General features: G+C 41.9%; 2 protein-coding genes across 2 annotated transcripts in view; one reads left to right on the plus strand and one right to left on the minus strand.

Moving 5' to 3' along the window:
- Positions 1-17418, minus strand: part of LOC103603645 (voltage-dependent calcium channel subunit alpha-2/delta-3-like) — a gene marked incomplete at its 3' end in the record, with an annotated part of 146050 nt that overhangs the window by 89615 nt on the left and 39017 nt on the right. The window lies entirely within an intron of this gene.
- LRTM1 (leucine-rich repeats and transmembrane domains 1) lies at positions 649-1382 on the plus strand. Its single transcript, XM_008588209.1, has one exon. The coding sequence runs from the start codon at positions 697-699 to the stop codon at positions 1351-1353; it is 657 nt and encodes a 218-aa protein (XP_008586431.1). The 5' UTR covers positions 649-696; the 3' UTR covers positions 1354-1382.

The following is a 17418-nucleotide window of genomic DNA, read 5'->3' on the forward strand; positions in this document are numbered from 1 at the left end:
AAGGAGTATGATAACTCATGAACAACTGGTAGAACTTTTATAGGAACATGGATGTTTATTACATTATTCTTAATGCCTTTTTGTGTTTTTAAAGCCTCTTGAATAAAAAAGGAACAGAGACAATCATCATTCATGGAATTACACCTACAAAGGTGGATGTCAATATGAGGAATGCTTTAGACCTACCCTATCCAATATGATAACCACTAGCCACATGTGGCTATTTAAATTAATTAAAATGAAATGCAAATGAAAATTCAGTTGCTGGGCTGTGGTAGTCATATTTTAAGAGCTCAGTAGCCACATTTCCAGCATCACAGAAAGCTCTACTGGACAGTGCTGCTCTGCAGCACAATTTTCAGAAATAGGAATATCTGAAATCCCCTCTCACTCTTCACACATCTGGCCCCAAATAATTCTGCTGCACCCTACAAAGGACATGTGCCCCCCAAAAGATGTTTTTCACCTTTCTATCCTTAAGTCTGCCATCTTCTGATTACTGAGCCACTAAGAAAGTATCTTTTCCAAGACTTCCGACAATAGTTAGCACAGAGATTGCAATAGTTGTTGACACTGGAGATATACTCAGTCCAGCAAATTCTGCTAAAGAGAGTGAATGATAGAATCTCTCTTCGAGGTTGCAGAAGGTGTTATCTGGCTCAGAATCACAATACCTGTGAATTCAAAGGGAGGCAAATGCTGATACTGCTCCTCACAAACTGTTCCTATCTCAATGTCTTTGTTGCAGGTGAACTGTTCCTGCTTTCAAGTGTGATTTTCCTGCTCCAGGTGGTCTCTGGCTGTCCAGAGAAGTGCCGCTGTCGCTCATCTTCAAGCTTTGTAGACTGCAGTCAGCAGGGTCTCGTTGAAATCCCTTCTGATTTGCCTCCTCAGACTCTAACACTGCACTTACAAGATAACCAGATACACCAACTTCCTGCTTTTGCATTTAGGTCAGTGCCACAGCTCACGACCTTAAACTTGTCCAACAATTCTCTTTCAAATCTGGCTCCTGGAGCTTTCCTTGGACTTCAGCACTTACGGGTTTTAAACCTCACGCAGAACTCGCTGCTTTCCCTGGAAAGCAGACTTTCCCATTCCCTGCCGCAGCTGAGGGCGCTTGATTTGTCGTCAAACAACATCAGCCATCTTCCCACATCCCTGGGTGAGCCTTGGGAGAACCTAACCATTTTTGCAGTTCAACAAAACAAGCTTCAGCAGCTCCACAGAGCACTCCTAGAATCCATGCCCAACGTGAGGTTTCTATTTCTCAAGGACAACCTCTGGAAATGCAATTGCCACTTGCTTGGTCTTAAACTCTGGCTGGAGAAATTTATCTTTAAAGGTCAGTAATGTCTATTTAGAAGCCCCCATCTGTGTGTTACCAGCTAGGATGAACTTCATCTGTTTTTTGCATTAGAAGGAACATTGAGGAGTGTGCAAGGGGCAGATTTAAGCTTTTTCACATCGATGTCATTTCATGGTAAGGCACAAGAGGAAAGTGAGTCATCAGTGGGTGTTTAAAGTCAGGCATTTGAACTCATCTACAAATATGATGCATAGCGATAACTTTTCACTTGTTTGATTAACATAATATGAAGTTCCTTATGTGTGAAGCACACCCTGAATAACTGCTCAACCCCAAACTGGCACCAAACTCTAATTTTCAAGTGTGATCCCATTGGGGGCGGGGCTATCACTCCTTGGGATATTTTTTCCTTTTTGTCTGCTTCTACCCATTTGACAGCTATAAATCTTCCCTAAGATTGTTCCTTCTGTTTTAGCACATACCACCATTATTGAATATGCACAATATGTCCTCTTGCTAAAGTTACTCACTATCTTTAACCAGATGCCAAAAGCAAACCAAGAGAATCCAGAAAATCAAAGACAAAGGGCTGTGAAAATCACCCAGGGGTTAGCAAACTAGAGCCCGAGGACCAAATCTAGCCGACCTCCTGTTTTCGTAAATAAAGTTTTATTAGAACACAGCGATGCCCATTCATTACATACCGAGTGTCTGCTTTGCACTACAAGGGCAAAGTTGAGTAATTGTGACAGAGACTGTATGGCAAAGCTTACAATATTTACTGTCTGGCCCTTTATCAAAAAGTTTGCCAACCCCTGTTATCAATGGGAAATGGAAGCCCAGAGAGATTCAGTGACTCACCCAAGAATAGAAGCACAGAAGAGAACAGAATGTGTGGCTTTGGGGTCTTGGCCCTACAGTCTTTCTTCTTCCTCACAGTGTGTATCTCCTCTTAACTCCCAGCATCATTCATTCATCCCTATACTCGAGCACCTCTTATGTGCCAGGCACTGTTCTAGGCACCGAGCATAGGGAAGTAAACAAGAAAACTCCTGCCATCACAGAGGTTACATTCTGCTAGTAGAAACAGATGAGATGATAAACACAGACACATATTCAGATAGCAGTTAATGCTAAGAAGACAATGAGGCAGGGGAAGTGGAGATAGAATGACGGGATGGGGTCCCGTTTTAGAAAGGACAGACAGGGAAGGCCTCTCTAAGGAGGTAACATGGGTGAGCAGCGCATAAACAATGAGGAGGAACGAACCATGAGATAAATAAGGGGAAAGGACAGCAAGTCAAAGGGCCTCACCAGGGAGGAAGCCAGGCTTGGCTGAGGGACCAAAACAGGGACAAAATAGAGGCCAGAACGGAGGAAGGGAGTGCCAGAGACGAGCGACACAAGCACTTGGGGCAGGCTATGCGGGCCCATGCAGAACAGGCTGAGACGTTTGGATTGCTTTTGAAGTGAGCTGGAAAGCTCTGGAGGAGTTTTAGTCAGAGGAACAATGTGATCCAATTACAATTTAAAAGGTCACCCTGGTGACTCTTGGGAGAGCAGACCACACACTGCAGAAGCAGCAGCAGGGAGGTGAGATAGAAGGTGATTTTGGTCAGCCAGGGAAGAGATGACGGTGGCCCAAACCGGGGTGGTGAGAAGTGATCAACTCTGGCAGATATCTGGAATATTGAACTGACAGAGTTGCTAATGGGTTGGAGTGGGAGATAAAGAAAAGAGTGTAATGGGCCAGCCCGGTGGCGCACTGCTACAGTGCGCCGCTTGGGAGCGCGGCGGCGCTCCCGCCGAGGGTTCAGATCCCACATACAGACCGGCCGCTCACTGGCTGAGCGAGGTGCGGACGCAACACCAAGGGTTGCGATCCCGTTGCCGGTCCCGGTCCGGTATGGGCGTGACGCTGAGGGTTGCGATCCGTTGTCGGTCACGAAAAAAGACAAAAAGAAAAAAAAAAAAAAAAAGAAAAGAGTGTAATGGGCCGGCCCGGTGGCGCACTGCTACAGTGCGCCGCTTGCGAGCGCGGCGGCGCTCCCGCCGAGGGTTCAGATCCCACATACAGACCGGCCGCTCACTGGCTGAGCGAGGTGCGGACGCAACACCAAGGGTTGCGATCCCGTTGCCGGTCCCGGTCCGGTATGGGCGTGACACTGAGGGTTGCGATCCGTTGTCGGTCACGAAAAAAGACAAAAAGAAAAAAAAAAAAAAAAAAGAAAAGAGTGTAATTATGGGAAATTCTATTCCATTTTGGCCTGCAGGGGTAACCAGATAAATGGTGATGCCTTGAGCTGATGACTGGGGAGAGGGGAGGTGGGTAAACGTGCGTGGGAGGCTGTGGGTCAAGTGTTCAGCCTGGGGCATGTCAAGTTTGAGATGCCCATTACTTGCCCAGGGGAAGTCGTTGAGTTGGCAGTTGCATATTTGATCCTGTAGCTCAGGAAGATATCAGAGCTACAGATATGGATTAGGGAATCCACAGAGTCTGGATGGCTGCAGCAGTTCTCAGAGGGAAGCAGGTTAAAGTATAGCAGGAGTTCAAATATGCAGTATTGAATTAAGAGTCCTTGTCAACAATATAGGACATAACATGTCACTAATCAGCCAATGTTCAAGTTAAACTACAACAGGAGCCATATAATAAATACAGCAATATCTTTCCTATAAGAGGTTGCAAATAAAACTGTTTACATCTGGAGGTGAAGGGGCTTGAGTTACTGTGTTCTGGATTAAATCATAAGCCACTCTGTCACAGAAAAACAGTTTTCATAAAGGAAGAACATTTCTTTTTTTTTTTTTTTTTTTCCTTTTTGTCTTTTTTACTGACCGGTAACGGGATCGCAACCCTCGGTGTCGCGCCCGATCCGCGCTCAGCCAGTGAGCAGGAACTGGTCTCCACATGGGATCCGAACCCGGCACACTCTCCAGTGCGCCACCGGGCCAGCCCGAAACTTGCTTTCTTATTAACCACAGGGTAGGATGCTAATATTGAGAACATTTCTTGATAAAAAATAGTTCCCAGGCCCAGGGCACCAGAAGCAATGTGAGATGGGATGAAGTTCTCCTACTCTGCCACAAACTTGATGGTGATCTTAATTAACACCCTTCACTAGTGCTCAGCGTCACCAGGTGGAAGCCAATGGTGTTAAGCCCAGGAGTTCCTGGGGCCCATTCTGGTCCTCAGATTAGGTGATGTAGTTCAACGTCCATTCATAATAGAGCTGCCCCAGCACACACAACAGCCTTTCTTCAGGGGTAAATTGATTTGGGGTAATAAGACCTGGATGTCCCAAAATAACTAGAAAAAAACCTCAAATAGATGCTAAGCATGAGAGACTGTCTGATTACAGACATATTGAATAAAGGTAAAATAAGGGAATGGATATTAGTCAAGACCTTTTAAAAAAAAAAAAAAACGAAAACATAAACAAATGTAAACATTGAAGGTATTAGTCAGGGCAGGCTAATTGATACAGCAGACAACCCCAGAACTCAGTTATACATGCGATAAAAGTCTGTTGCTCTCTCATGTCAGAGTTCAAGTGCAACATCTGGGTGCAGAGGAATGAAATGGCCCATGAGGAGAGGATCCTCTATCTCAGTGCAGCTCCGTTAAAAAAAAAAAACGAAAACATAAACAAATGTAAACATTGAAGGTATTAGTCAGGGCAGGCTATTTGATACAGCAGACAACCCCAGAACTCAGTTATACATGCGATAAAAGTCTGTTGCTCTCTCATGTCAGAGTTCAAGTGCAACAGCTGGGTGCAGAGGAATGAAATGGCCCATGAGGAGAGGATCCTCTATCTCAGTGCAGCTCCGTGGCCCCTTGGGCTCATCTGCAGCAGCCACCTCACACCTCTGGCCTCATGAAAATTAGTGGCTCAGGAAAGGGAGAAATTCCTTTTACCTTTTTGCTTTAGAATTGGGACTCTTGTTTCAAGGGATTGCTGAAGAAGCTAGGAGGGTCCCAAGAAACTCTGGTCGTGGGTGATTCAGTTTTAAAAAGTAGCAGCAAAAAGGGCATGGGCTGAATTTTGCCATCACCACTAACCCTGGTGTTTCTGGGCCATGTGATAACCCTTGCACTGCAGAGCAGCCCTATCTACTCACAGGGCCACTCAGGACTTGTCTTATGAGGCTTAGATAGAATTGATGGGAAAGCATTCCCAAAATTCTGAAGTGGCATGAAACAGAAGGTGCCACTGACATTGAAGCGATGCTCTCCATGTGTGTCTTTCTGGTATAATCTCATAATTCACCCACCGTGTGCACTAAGAATCTCTAATTTAACTTTGCAAAGAGTAGTGCTAGTCTTTGCAGCCATCCCGGGGGAGGTGTTTATGGCAGCCAACTGAGACAGATCATGGGGGAACTTCTGCCCACTCAAAGGGCTTTATGTGCAGGCACTGCTGAGGGCCATCGGCCATTCCCCTGACCTCCAGACACTCCGGAGGAGGAAGTAGAGGCAGTGAGGGCAGTGGGAACAACAGGGATTGAGAGGAGACCTGAGTCTGGGTGTTGATTCGTCCATGCAGGACCTGTGTGATTCAAACAAGAATTACCCATAATAGTGCAGGACTTGTCTCAAAGTGCTTTGTAAACTCTCAAGTCAGATACAGATACAATGTTTTTTTGGCAGAAAATTTAGTCAGAGAACTTTATTTTCCCAAAGTCACACAGTAAATCAGTGTCAAACTAGGCTAGAATGATGTCTATTGGCCAGTGCTCTTTCTGGAAAAGAATTCCTGAGCACCAAATCTCCCTTCAACAATAGTAGTCTACACACCAGAGGAAATCAATCGCCTTACAGGGAATGGAAAGTGGCTTTAATAACCCATTGGAAAGTTCAGTACTCAAAGAGTAAATGTTTCAAGGCCCAAGGAGACACGTTAATTATACTTAATCCCAGGAGCTAGACTAATAGTACTTGGAATTACCAAGAGACTCAAGATACGTGGCGGCAGCCATCCTGAACATTGTTTAGGCCGTGTTTAAAAAAAAAAAAAAAAATCAGGTATGGCTTGCTTTACTCCACAGACACAGTCCTGAAGAGTTGCATGCAAAGTGAATTTTTGTAAATTGAATCATCATTTTTATGCAGTAGGGGAGCTGGCTATTTAAAGGAACCTTTCATGGAATCTTTCTGTAATGGAAATAATTGGCTCCAGATTTATGCATTTTGTAAATTTGTATTTTCTCATGCTAAGTTTTCTCAAAGTGGAATCTACCTGTTTTCTCTTAGGATGCCCCAGCTCATACTCACAGTCACCTGTTAGTATTAAAAAATCACAGGAGGAGAGCATAGAGGAGTTAAGGACATGTTAAAATCAGAGAATGGCAAATATAGGGCAAGCTGTTCCTCCAGAGGCCACAACAGACATCGCTAATCAATCCCAGCACTCCTCCCAGCTGGGCCTGATGCGCCACAGATGCTTTCTTAAGACAGCACTGTAGGCAACCAGAACTAACCAATTGGAGCTGGTTCAAAGGATAAAACACATTTGCCATTGAGGGTACTGGCTCTACATTCACTCCTTCAGGCCATGTAAAAATTGGTTTGGATCCCAAGTCAGTAGTCCACTCCCTAACTGGAATGTGAATAGAAGGTTCACATGTGCATGGGATGGAAATGGCTTGAGCCCTCCCCAACAGTGTGAACAGACCATAGGGAACACCAGGCTGAATGTACCACCCCCTCCTGTGCAGGTCTCACACCAATGTGCCTCTAATGATTGCAGAAGCAATCTATACCTGCCCTCGGTGCTTCACAGCTAGTCTGGGCCCCACACACCCATAGGCTAAAGCTAGGCCATCTTTTTAAAGCAGCGATTTTGCTAGATGATTTTTCTGGGGGAAATAGTTTAAACTTTGATGGTAAGTCTTTTTCTGAATATTTAAATAAACTTGGATACGTTAAAGAGTAGACTCAAAAGAGCCCCCAGGGAAAGCCTGCAGTTGCACCAGCTCTGTCCCAGGCCCTGGCACCTCTTCTGCTCTCTGCCACATGGGCCACTTAAGTGGGCAAGGCTGAGCATCCTGCTCTAAGGACGCAGTGACTCTTTTCATGTGAAAAAACCTTTCTTTCCATTGCCCTGCACTGTGAATCCTTGTCCAAGAAAGCAATATGAGAAAGGAAATTTAGAAGATCTTTTTGTATCTCCTCCCAGTTTCACCAAATGTTTCCAGAGCTCACACTGTGTACCAGCCACAGTGTGAGGTGTTCTCATGAGTCCTCACTGTGTACTCCTGACAGCCACTCCATGAGGTACTTGAACAGATATGACAGTAGCTGAGAACTGCTGACATATGTGCTGTGGTGATTTAAGACTGCAAGTGTATGGTGCCCTGCCAGAGGTTTGGTGACACTGCAGGTCAACTCTGACCCCCGCCCACAGTGATTACATGAGAGAGCTTCCAAAACACCACAGAAAACCCTAAGCATGGCTAGAATCCTCATTTGTCAACACCCATGTCCTATTAGATGTCTAAGTTCAGATGATAACTCAGGCAAATTAGACTTCTTGCTTTATGGGTAGTCTGAGGAAAACGATTGAAATGATGCATACATATATTCAGATTTCTATCTTTTGCCTACAGTCACCACAAACAGCAATTGGCAATGAAAATAATTACTTACCCTGAAATGTCAACAACTTCTCAGCACAGAAAAATATAAATCAAATTGTTTAGATTAACAAATGCAGAGTTATCATTTGTTAATATGAGAAATGAAACGTTTTAACTGTAAAAAACATTGCAGATGAAAGACCCAATTTGCAGGGTATTCTGCAAGAACCGCAAATTATCTTTCACAACCATTATAGCTCATGAAGGGTAATTTGCAAACGCCTCATAGATTATTTTCAGCTGTTTATTGCTGCTGTCATAGTCATAGATTCTCTTACAAAACTGCCCTTCCATCATAGAACCTTGCTGAGGGTACACTGTGGACAAAAATCATGTTTAGTATTGATTGTTTCTGAGAAAACCATCTAAAATATGGTTCTTAAATCATCTTTAGTGAAACAGTATGACTACAGACTGGTGATTTTTGCTTCACCAGCAATCACATATTCACGAATAGTTACTGTAGCTAACTGTAGTGAGGTAAATGAGGAGGGCATGGAAATGTGCCCTGCCAGAGAGATTTTGGAGAAAGAAGATGTAGCATCAAAGCTATATATAAAAAGCTTTTACAATTAAGGCAAAAACCCCTAGCCCTGCAAGAAGAATCGTGTGCTTAAGATTATAAAATGCCAGTGGATAACTGAATGTTTTATTTTTCCTTACAAAAATGGGAAACTGAAGAATGCTTCTTCCTGAATTTCTTCCTGAAGTTTCCTGAAAATGAAATCTCATTGCTCAAGTTAACCAAGTACCCCCAAAACAAGATGCCTTTGTCGTAAGTCCTAAATATCAAAGGAAGGGGCTAAATCAATTTCTAAAATAATCTATTTGTAGCACACATTCATGTAATTATACGACAACTGTTGGAAACCTATAACTTTCTATTGCAGGTCAGGAAGTTACTGTTTCCAGTTTGGTAAGACCCATCGGTGTATCCATTGCTAAGTGCTATCTACCAGAAAAAAATGATATTCCAACCCTCATGGCATCACTGGGCTGTGGTTTACGTGCACTTCGGGCGACCATCCTGTTTGCCCTTTCGAGGACAATGCTTTACTTTTTTATGCTCAAATTTCAATGAGGTCTCAAAGAAACCCCTGTACCATTCAGAGAAACAGCTCCATAATCCACCACTCCCCTTTTCGATTCCTGACTGGACTATCCACACCTACTTTTCACTCCAGTGACACTGAATATTCATTTGGATAAATAGGATGTCATCCAGCTACAAAGGCCCATCAAGATAACCCAGAAAAAGAATCAGTGGATTAGGGAGCCTGAAAGGGCCTTGGAGAGCATCTAGTCTAGGCCTGGAAAATTTCAGAATAGCTGCCACCGGCCTCCCTATCCATTGCAGACATTGTTAATGGATCATGGCAAACTTATCTGCTGAGCCCAGAAAAGGGCTCAGAATCTTTTTAAGTCTGTTTTCCAGGTACCCACTACTGATTGACTGGAGTGATAAAAGAGATTAAACCTATTTGTTCCCCTGATACAGTTTAGTGCCCTCATTTTACAGATAGGAAATAGAAGCATGGAAAAGGAAAGGAATTTTCCAAAAGTCACACATGCAATCAATGACAGGACTGATAATCACAGTTGCAGGAGCAAGGGGTTAGCATGGATAATACACTCTCACACTTTTTTTTCATTCAGTAGTGAACCAGAATATCCAGACTATGACATTATTAAATTAACTTTTGGATAAAGACAATTATAGCACCACTATCAACATTTATGGAGCACCCAGTTTTGTGCCATGTGTTTTCCAAACATAATACTTACGCTTTTCTCTAAGCCTCATATTGACCAAAACATGCGGGTATTATACTGCCACATTACAGATGGAGAGACATGATCAGAGAGCTTGGGTCATTTGCTTAAGGTCACAGGTCTAGTAAATGGTGGAGAATTTGGATGCAGGTTTTCCCAAGGCCAAAACCCTGGGTATTATACTGCCACATTACAGATGGAGAGACATGATCAGAGAGCTTGGGTCATTTGCTCAAGGTCACAGGTCTAGTAAATGGTGGAGAATTTGGATGCAGGTTTTCCCAAGGCCAAAACCCAGGCACTTTTCAGGATGTGACAGGTTTGAAGAAGTCAGAGTCAGGATCCTTTCCTGGCACTGCCAACTCATATCTTAAAACATGGCAGGGAAAAGGATCCCATCCCCAAACCAGTATGTCAGTGCCAGAACTCTGGTCCCACCAGAACAGAAGGACAGCAGCAGGAGTCAGGGCAAACTGGGAAAGCAGGGCTCCTTTCATCACCTATGGCTCTGCTGGGTTGGAAAAAAAAAAAAAAAAATCTCTTACAATGGGAGGGGAAGAAACTCAGTCACAGTCTCTTTCCATTACTTAAGAAAATGATAAAATCAGACTCCAGGTTAAGGTGCCAGCTCGTAAGCAGTACTGCCCACTGAAATACTCATTCATACACAGAAGAGGAAAAATGTTATGAGGGCTCTAGAAATTAAGAATACTGCTCAATGATATCCAAATCTCCAGGAGGAATATGCACTCTCAAAGCAGGGGTGTGACCTTGAGACAGATGAAAGAGGTGTAAAGGAAGAGTGTAATGTTCTCTATTACCCATCCTTAAGCTGACATCCCGTCCACTGAGACAGCGGGTTTATAAAATCAGAGGGAAGCCACCCCCCTCCTATATACATGATATCTGAGGACATTTAACTTCTACAACAGCTCCTATGAAGACCTTACTATCTTCACCCTTTAGAGATGAAGACTCTCAACCATGTAGCGTATACTAGAATAAAAAAAGGAAGCAGAGACAGTAAGCACAATTTAGGGCTATAGTTTTACCTACTTTTTCTTACAAGGAATGAAAACTACACACTATTTCGATATATCCAGTTGTTGTCGGACCACCAGGCAGCAGGAGTTGGCATCCCTTTAACAATACTACAAAATCATACTAAATGGAAGGCATCTGGTACCCAGACATTTGCCTAGTAGCTGTGTGTATCAACTAGTCTTCCATCTTGGTCTCTCCAGGGAGTACTCTGAAGTCAACAACAAAGGACACTCAAAAGGAAGAGCTCTACCCCATTCATTGGCAAACACTCCATGCTTTAAGGATGATTAAAATTAAAAAAGAAAATCTAACTTGGAGTCCCCTAAAGGATTGTTAAAAAAAGGGGGGGGGGAGAGGAGAAAGGCAACATTGTCCTCAAGATAGAGAAGAAACATGAAAGACCAATTTTAGAATGTATTCTAATATAATTTTTAAAGTCTCTGGTGGGATTTGGTGTACATGTATATATATGTACATTATATGTATATTTGGGGGTACACTTCATTGGCAAAATCATGCCACGTGGCCAAGTTTAGAGTAAGGCAGAGAGGTGTTCAGCTCCAGTGGGAAGGCACTGCAGTGATATGGCAGTGGACAGGACACGCAGCCCCTTACAGGGATGGAAAGAGTAATTGCTAACAATCATACAATAATAATGAATAGAAATAGTAAATTTAAGTAAATAAATCGAAAATAAGTAATAAATGAATAAAATCTACCATAGTCATCATCAGAGATACAAAAAACACTGCAACATATTTAATCAGTAATAAAGAACACATACTAGGCAACACTCACTCCCAGATACAAAAGGAAAAAAAGGGATGAAAACAATGGAAGAAGATAGAAATGAAAGGGCAACAGTAAAGAACAAATATATGAATAATTGGTTTTCCTGATAAACACATTAGAACACATCAAACAGAAGGAAAACATTTTTTAAAACTCTGAGACACGATCTTCCCTGAGCTAAAGAAAAACCCAAGTTATGCAGATCAAGAAAGGCTTACTAAAAGAATGTGGGAGTCGTGGCATTAAGATGCCAGTGATAAGCACTAAAATCAGTTAAAGTCAGAGTTAAGTCTCATTGGTTTTGCTAATATAGTTACAAAACAATGCAAAGTCAAAAACTTAATAAATTTCTAAGGACCTGCTGCAATTCTCCAAGAATCAACGATAAAGGAGTAAACAAGAAATATAAGGTTCATGCCCCATGAAACTTAACATTTAGCAGAGGGAGAAGACAGAGAAATAAAAAATATATCAGATGGTGAAAAAGCAAATATGAAGGGCAGAGAGTGCTGGGGATATGAGGAGGAAGAGTTTCTGTTTTATATACGGTGATCATATATAAAAGCCCTCTCTGAGAAGATTTTTGAGCAGAGACTTGAAGGAAATGATGGACCCAGTGGTAAAGATATCTGGAGGAAAAACGTTCCAGGGAAAGAGCACAGCAGGTGCAAAGGCCCTGAGGTATCAGCAAGCTTGGTGTGTTTGAAGAAAAACCAGGAGGCAGTATGGCTGTGGTTGAGTGGGCAAAGGGAGCTGAGGTTAGAGAGTAGCTGGGGGCCAAATCATGTAGGACCTCATGGGTTGTGGCAGGCAGCTTTTAAGATGATTCGTGACTATTCCCACCTCCTAGAACTCATGCCCTTGTTTAATCACCTGTCCTTGACAGTGGGCTGGACCTAGTGACTTGCTTCTAACAAACAGAACATGGCAAAAGATCACTTTAAGATATCACTTCCATTAAGTTACAAAAAACCTCCAGCTTCTGTCTTGCTCACTCACTCTCTCTTGCTCATTCTGATGGAAGTCAACTAGCACACTGTGAGCTATCCTACAGAGAAACCCATGTGTCAAGGAAGTAAGAGTGGTCTCTAGGCACCAACCAGCAAGGAACTGAGACCCTCAGTCCAACAAAGTGCAAGGAACTGAATCCTGCTACTCTCATGAGTAGATGTGGAATCTTTTCCTCTGTCTGTTGAGCCTTCAGATGAGCCCACAGCCCTCAATAACACTTCCATTGAAGCCTCGTGGGAGACCCTGGTCCAAAACCTTGATTGCTGACTTTGTGAGAGCCACAGGACCCAGCTAACCTACACCCAGATTTCTGACTCACAGGAGCTATAACCTAGTAAATATTTGTAGTTTTAAGCCACTTAGTTTTGGCATAATTTGTTACACAGCAACTGATAACTAATACATGAAACATTGTGAGAATTTTGGCTTTTAACTCTGAATCAATTGGGAAGTTGACAGAGAATTTTGAATGGAGGAGTGACATGATATTACTTATCTTTTAACATGATTTCTGTGGTTCCTATGAAGTACAGACTGAAGGGGCAAGGGGTGGAAGAAGGCAGGGGAACCAGTTAGAAAGTCACCACAAAAACCCAGGGCAGAGGTGGCCCAGTGGGTAGCAGTAGAAGTACTGAGAAGTGGTCAGATTCTGTATATAATTTAAAGAAAGAACCAACAGAATTTATAGACAAATTGGTGTGGATAGCAGCAAAAGGGAAGAATCAAGAATGACTTTGAGGTCCCGATTCAAAGAAACTGTAAAAAATAAAAATGACATTTTTGAGACAGCTAGGAATTTAAACACTGACTAAAGTAATAGGTAATTAGGAATTATTATTTTAAGGTGCAGTAACAGTGTTGCTATATTAAAATACAAAGAACTCCTTATCCTTTAAAGATGCATATGGAAATATTTTTGGATAAAATAATGTAATGACTAAGATTCAATTTAAAATGATAATGAGAGGGGTGGTAGTGGATTGGGGGTTGAAGGACACAATTGCCAGTGTAATGGCTACTGGAATTGGGTATAGGATACATGGAGTTCCATTATATTTTTGTCCACTTTTGAGTATATTCAATATTATCCTCAATAATTTTCTTTTTTAAAGAATGAATCCAAAGTTTTTGGACCAAATAACTAGATAACGAGAATTACTGAGTTGCATTTACCTAGATCAGCATGGCTACAGAGGATGGGAGGAGGGGGAGGATGTGAATGGAAGCAGGACTTCAGCTTGGAATCTACAGAATCTAGCAGGTCTGCTTGAGAGAGATGGAGACGCTGCATAGTCAAGGGAGAGTCAAGTGAGAAAGGTCTGGCTTGGGAGACACCCGCTTATGGTTGGCATTTAAAGCCTTGCGAGTGGATAGGGGCACAGACGGAGACTGCTGGGGCCCTCCAACATGTGTAAGTCAGAAGATGAGTGAATCAGCAAAGGAGACCCAGGAAGGGAGTGCAGCAAGGTAGACGAAAACCAAGTAAAGGGATATTTCACGGAGGAAGTGATCAACTGGTTAAGCGCTGCTGACAGACCAAGAGAAATAAACAGTTGAAGTTCAATTTTGGATTCAGTAATGTGGAAATTATTGGCAACCTTGATGAGAAATGTTTCCCTGTGCATGAAACCTGGTGGGTGTGAGTTCCAGAGAGGATGGGAGAGAGCAAGGGAGAGGAGCACACAGCATAAAAGAGTGAGTTACACATAACACAAATAAAATAGTGTAATAAAATTTTGGCTTAAAAACCTGTCTTATGTTATCTAAAATCTGGATGTTGGTGGAAGGCTAATGAAGTAAAAGCAAATTATATGACCATGCACTATGTTTTCATTCTGAGATTTAATTTTTGTTTTTAAAGATGATTGTCCACTCCCTTCTACCTGAGCTGAGTCTTGTACAAATGTGTAATTTGGCCTTCAAGAAGAAATGACATTCAGACATTGATCCTGACCTCACGTAGATCTTTTCACCCGGAATAGAACCCAGGAGCTCTTGGTGAGTATAAACTTTGAGAGACAGTGGGAATAAAAAGCCTTTGATCAGCACTGTCCCTTTCCCACCGTGGACTGACCAACGCATTTTCTATGAGCAAGAAAGTTCATGGACTAACTGTCAAAGTGTTTATGCTCCTACTGCAGACTCTGCTCACTCTGGTCTCACTCTTCGCAGAGAGGAGAAATTCATGTCAGCTCCTTTATCCTCTGCAGGCCCTTCACTTAGCGTGAGTCATATATATTCTAGTCTTAACGAAGATCAAAATCCCAACAAGGTCACTAGGAGATTTGCTTGGATAAAGGCGGTTAAATAAAATCCCCAAATCTCTCATAAGCCATGTTGGAAAAAAAAAATCCCATAAACTGTTTTCCACCAAAGCATGTGAGGGCATTTCCAACGCTCTACCAAGCATTATGCTGATTACACTGTTCAGAGGTTTATAAACTAGAGCGAAGATTAAGTAAATCACTGTCTTGACTGGCAATGAGAACATATATTTTTAGAAAGCAGGATCTTTGATTGGGATTTCTGTGTAACCACATTTACAAAAACATTAGGCACACTGATGGTCAGCTTCTGATACATAAAGCCCTGTCTTCAACATCTACTTACATAATCTCTGATTTAAATATCCACTTCATTTTTATAAGAATATAGTGAAACACGTGAGTGTACAAATCAACACTTTTTGTTTTTGTTTTAAATAGGCTGTGTGACAAATTTTAATCTAAAGCAGAGTTTGGCAAGCTTTTTCTGTATAGGGCCAGGTAGTAAGTACTTTTTGTCTTTTCAGTTCATACTGTCTCTGTCCGACTTCCAGCTCCAGCGTTTCAGCAGGAAGGTGTCCATAGACAATACGGGCATGGCTATATTTTAATACAAATTTATTTACAAAAACAGGCAGCAGATACCTGACAAGGTACTTACGTTTCAGCAGGAAGGTGTCCATAGACAATACGGGCATAGCTATATTTTAATACAAATTTATTTACAAAAACAGGCAGCAGATACCTGACAAGGTACTTACATCCAGAATATATAAAGAACTTTTACAACTCAACAATAAAAAGACACTTAATTTAAATATGCACAAAGGATCTGAATATACATTTCTTTAAAGAAGATATGCAAATGGCAAGTAAGTGCATAAAAAGCTGCTCAGCATAATCAGTCGTTAGGGGAAAGCAAATCACGTCACACCCACCAGGATGGCTCAAATAAAAAAGACAGATAATAAGTGTTGGTGAGATGTGGAAAAATTAGAACCCTCATACATTGCTGGTGGGATTGTAAAATAGTGCAGCCTCTTTGGAAAACAGTTTTGCAGTTTTTCAAAATACCAAACATAGAGTTACCACACAACCCAACAATTCCAATCCTAGGAATCTACCAAGAGAAATGAAAACATATGTCCACGCAAAACTTGTACATGAACGTTCATATCAACATTACTAGTGACAGCTAAAAAGTGGGAACAACCCAAATATACATCAACTTATAAATTAATAAACAAAAGGTTGTATAGCCATACACTGGAGTTTTAATTGGCAATAAAAAATGAAGTACATGCTACAACATGGATGGACCTTGGAAACATTTTGTTAAGTAAAAGAAATCAGTCACAAAAGGCCACATATTATATGATCCTGTTTATCTGAAATGTCCAAAAATAGGCAAATCCATAAAGAAAGTAGATCAGTGGCTTCCTGGGGCTGGGGTGGGGACTGGAGTATGAAAAATGGGGGTGTGGCAGTGTATGGTAGGTCCTTTAGGGGATGTTAAAATAGTTTTAAAATTATATTGTCGTCATGTACAACTTTGTCAGTATACTAAAAGCCAATGAACTGTACACTTTAAATGGATTAATTTTACAGTAGATGAAATATATCTCAATAAAACTGTAAAAAACCTAAAAAGCCAAAAACTGGTAGCAGCCTGGATTTCACCCTGCGGGCTATAGTTTGCCAATCTCTGCTCTAAGGCATAGGCACACGACAGTGTGAGTTTCAGTTTTAATACAAAACATGTCAATATAGTATAATGATATTCCCATATGCAAGTTTTCGTAGAGAACAGCATATAGAAAAAAGCAATGGCTAATGAGTGGTTGTCGATGTAACACACAGTAACTCTTAACAATGATAGCAAAAGCAGTAATAATTTAGCAGTTAATGATTATTGAGTACTCAACTGTAAGCGTTTACCAGTTTATACATACACACACTCATTTATTTCACTCAACAGGAATCAGAGGGGCCCTCAAAAGCCAAACTGAATCTGGGTGTGAGAAATATTCCAATATTGGTTAGTTCCTTTCCTTTTCTGTAGTGATGAAATGAACTTCCACCTTCAAAAACTAGACTGTTAGAAATCCAGCCTAAGCACCAAACCTCGATTTACAAATGTGAAAATTAAAGCCCCTGGGTGTGGGGTGGGGGGAGGGAGTAGCCCTCTGCCTACTCCTAAATGCTTAGGTCCCATTGACTTTAATGTCCATCTTCCACCATGACCTCAAAAAGAGATGGCTTAACCTGCTGATTCAAAACATGCAAGCTAGGTGTGAGAACCTGTTCCCCAAATTCTGCTGCTGATTTTTGAGTGGAGGATGTGTTGGGGATTTTGATGAGGTTTATAAAGGGAAAGTGACTCCTGGGAGGAGTGTTCTGGAGAGTGAGTGTAGAGGATCCAGTTTCTCAAAACTCTGGGCTATTTTTATTCCTGGAGTAGTAATCCTCCACCTGCCCTTGTCACTGGCTACTGTGGTATGCAAAGCAGCTGTTCTAATGGCCAGTTCTCTCGAATTCTTTTGCAGATTTTTTTTTTTTTTTTTTTGTCTTTTTCCGTGTCCG

The sequence above is a fragment of the Galeopterus variegatus genome, unplaced genomic scaffold (genome assembly GCF_000696425.1).
Source record: "Galeopterus variegatus unplaced genomic scaffold, G_variegatus-3.0.2 Scaffold4715, whole genome shotgun sequence".
Lineage (NCBI taxonomy): Eukaryota > Metazoa > Chordata > Mammalia > Dermoptera > Cynocephalidae > Galeopterus > Galeopterus variegatus.

Excerpts from the sequence above, each read along its gene's own strand:
- LRTM1 (XM_008588209.1), top strand. The coding sequence starts at position 697 with ATGCTGATACTGCTCCTCACAAACTGTTCCTATCTCAATGTCTTTGTT.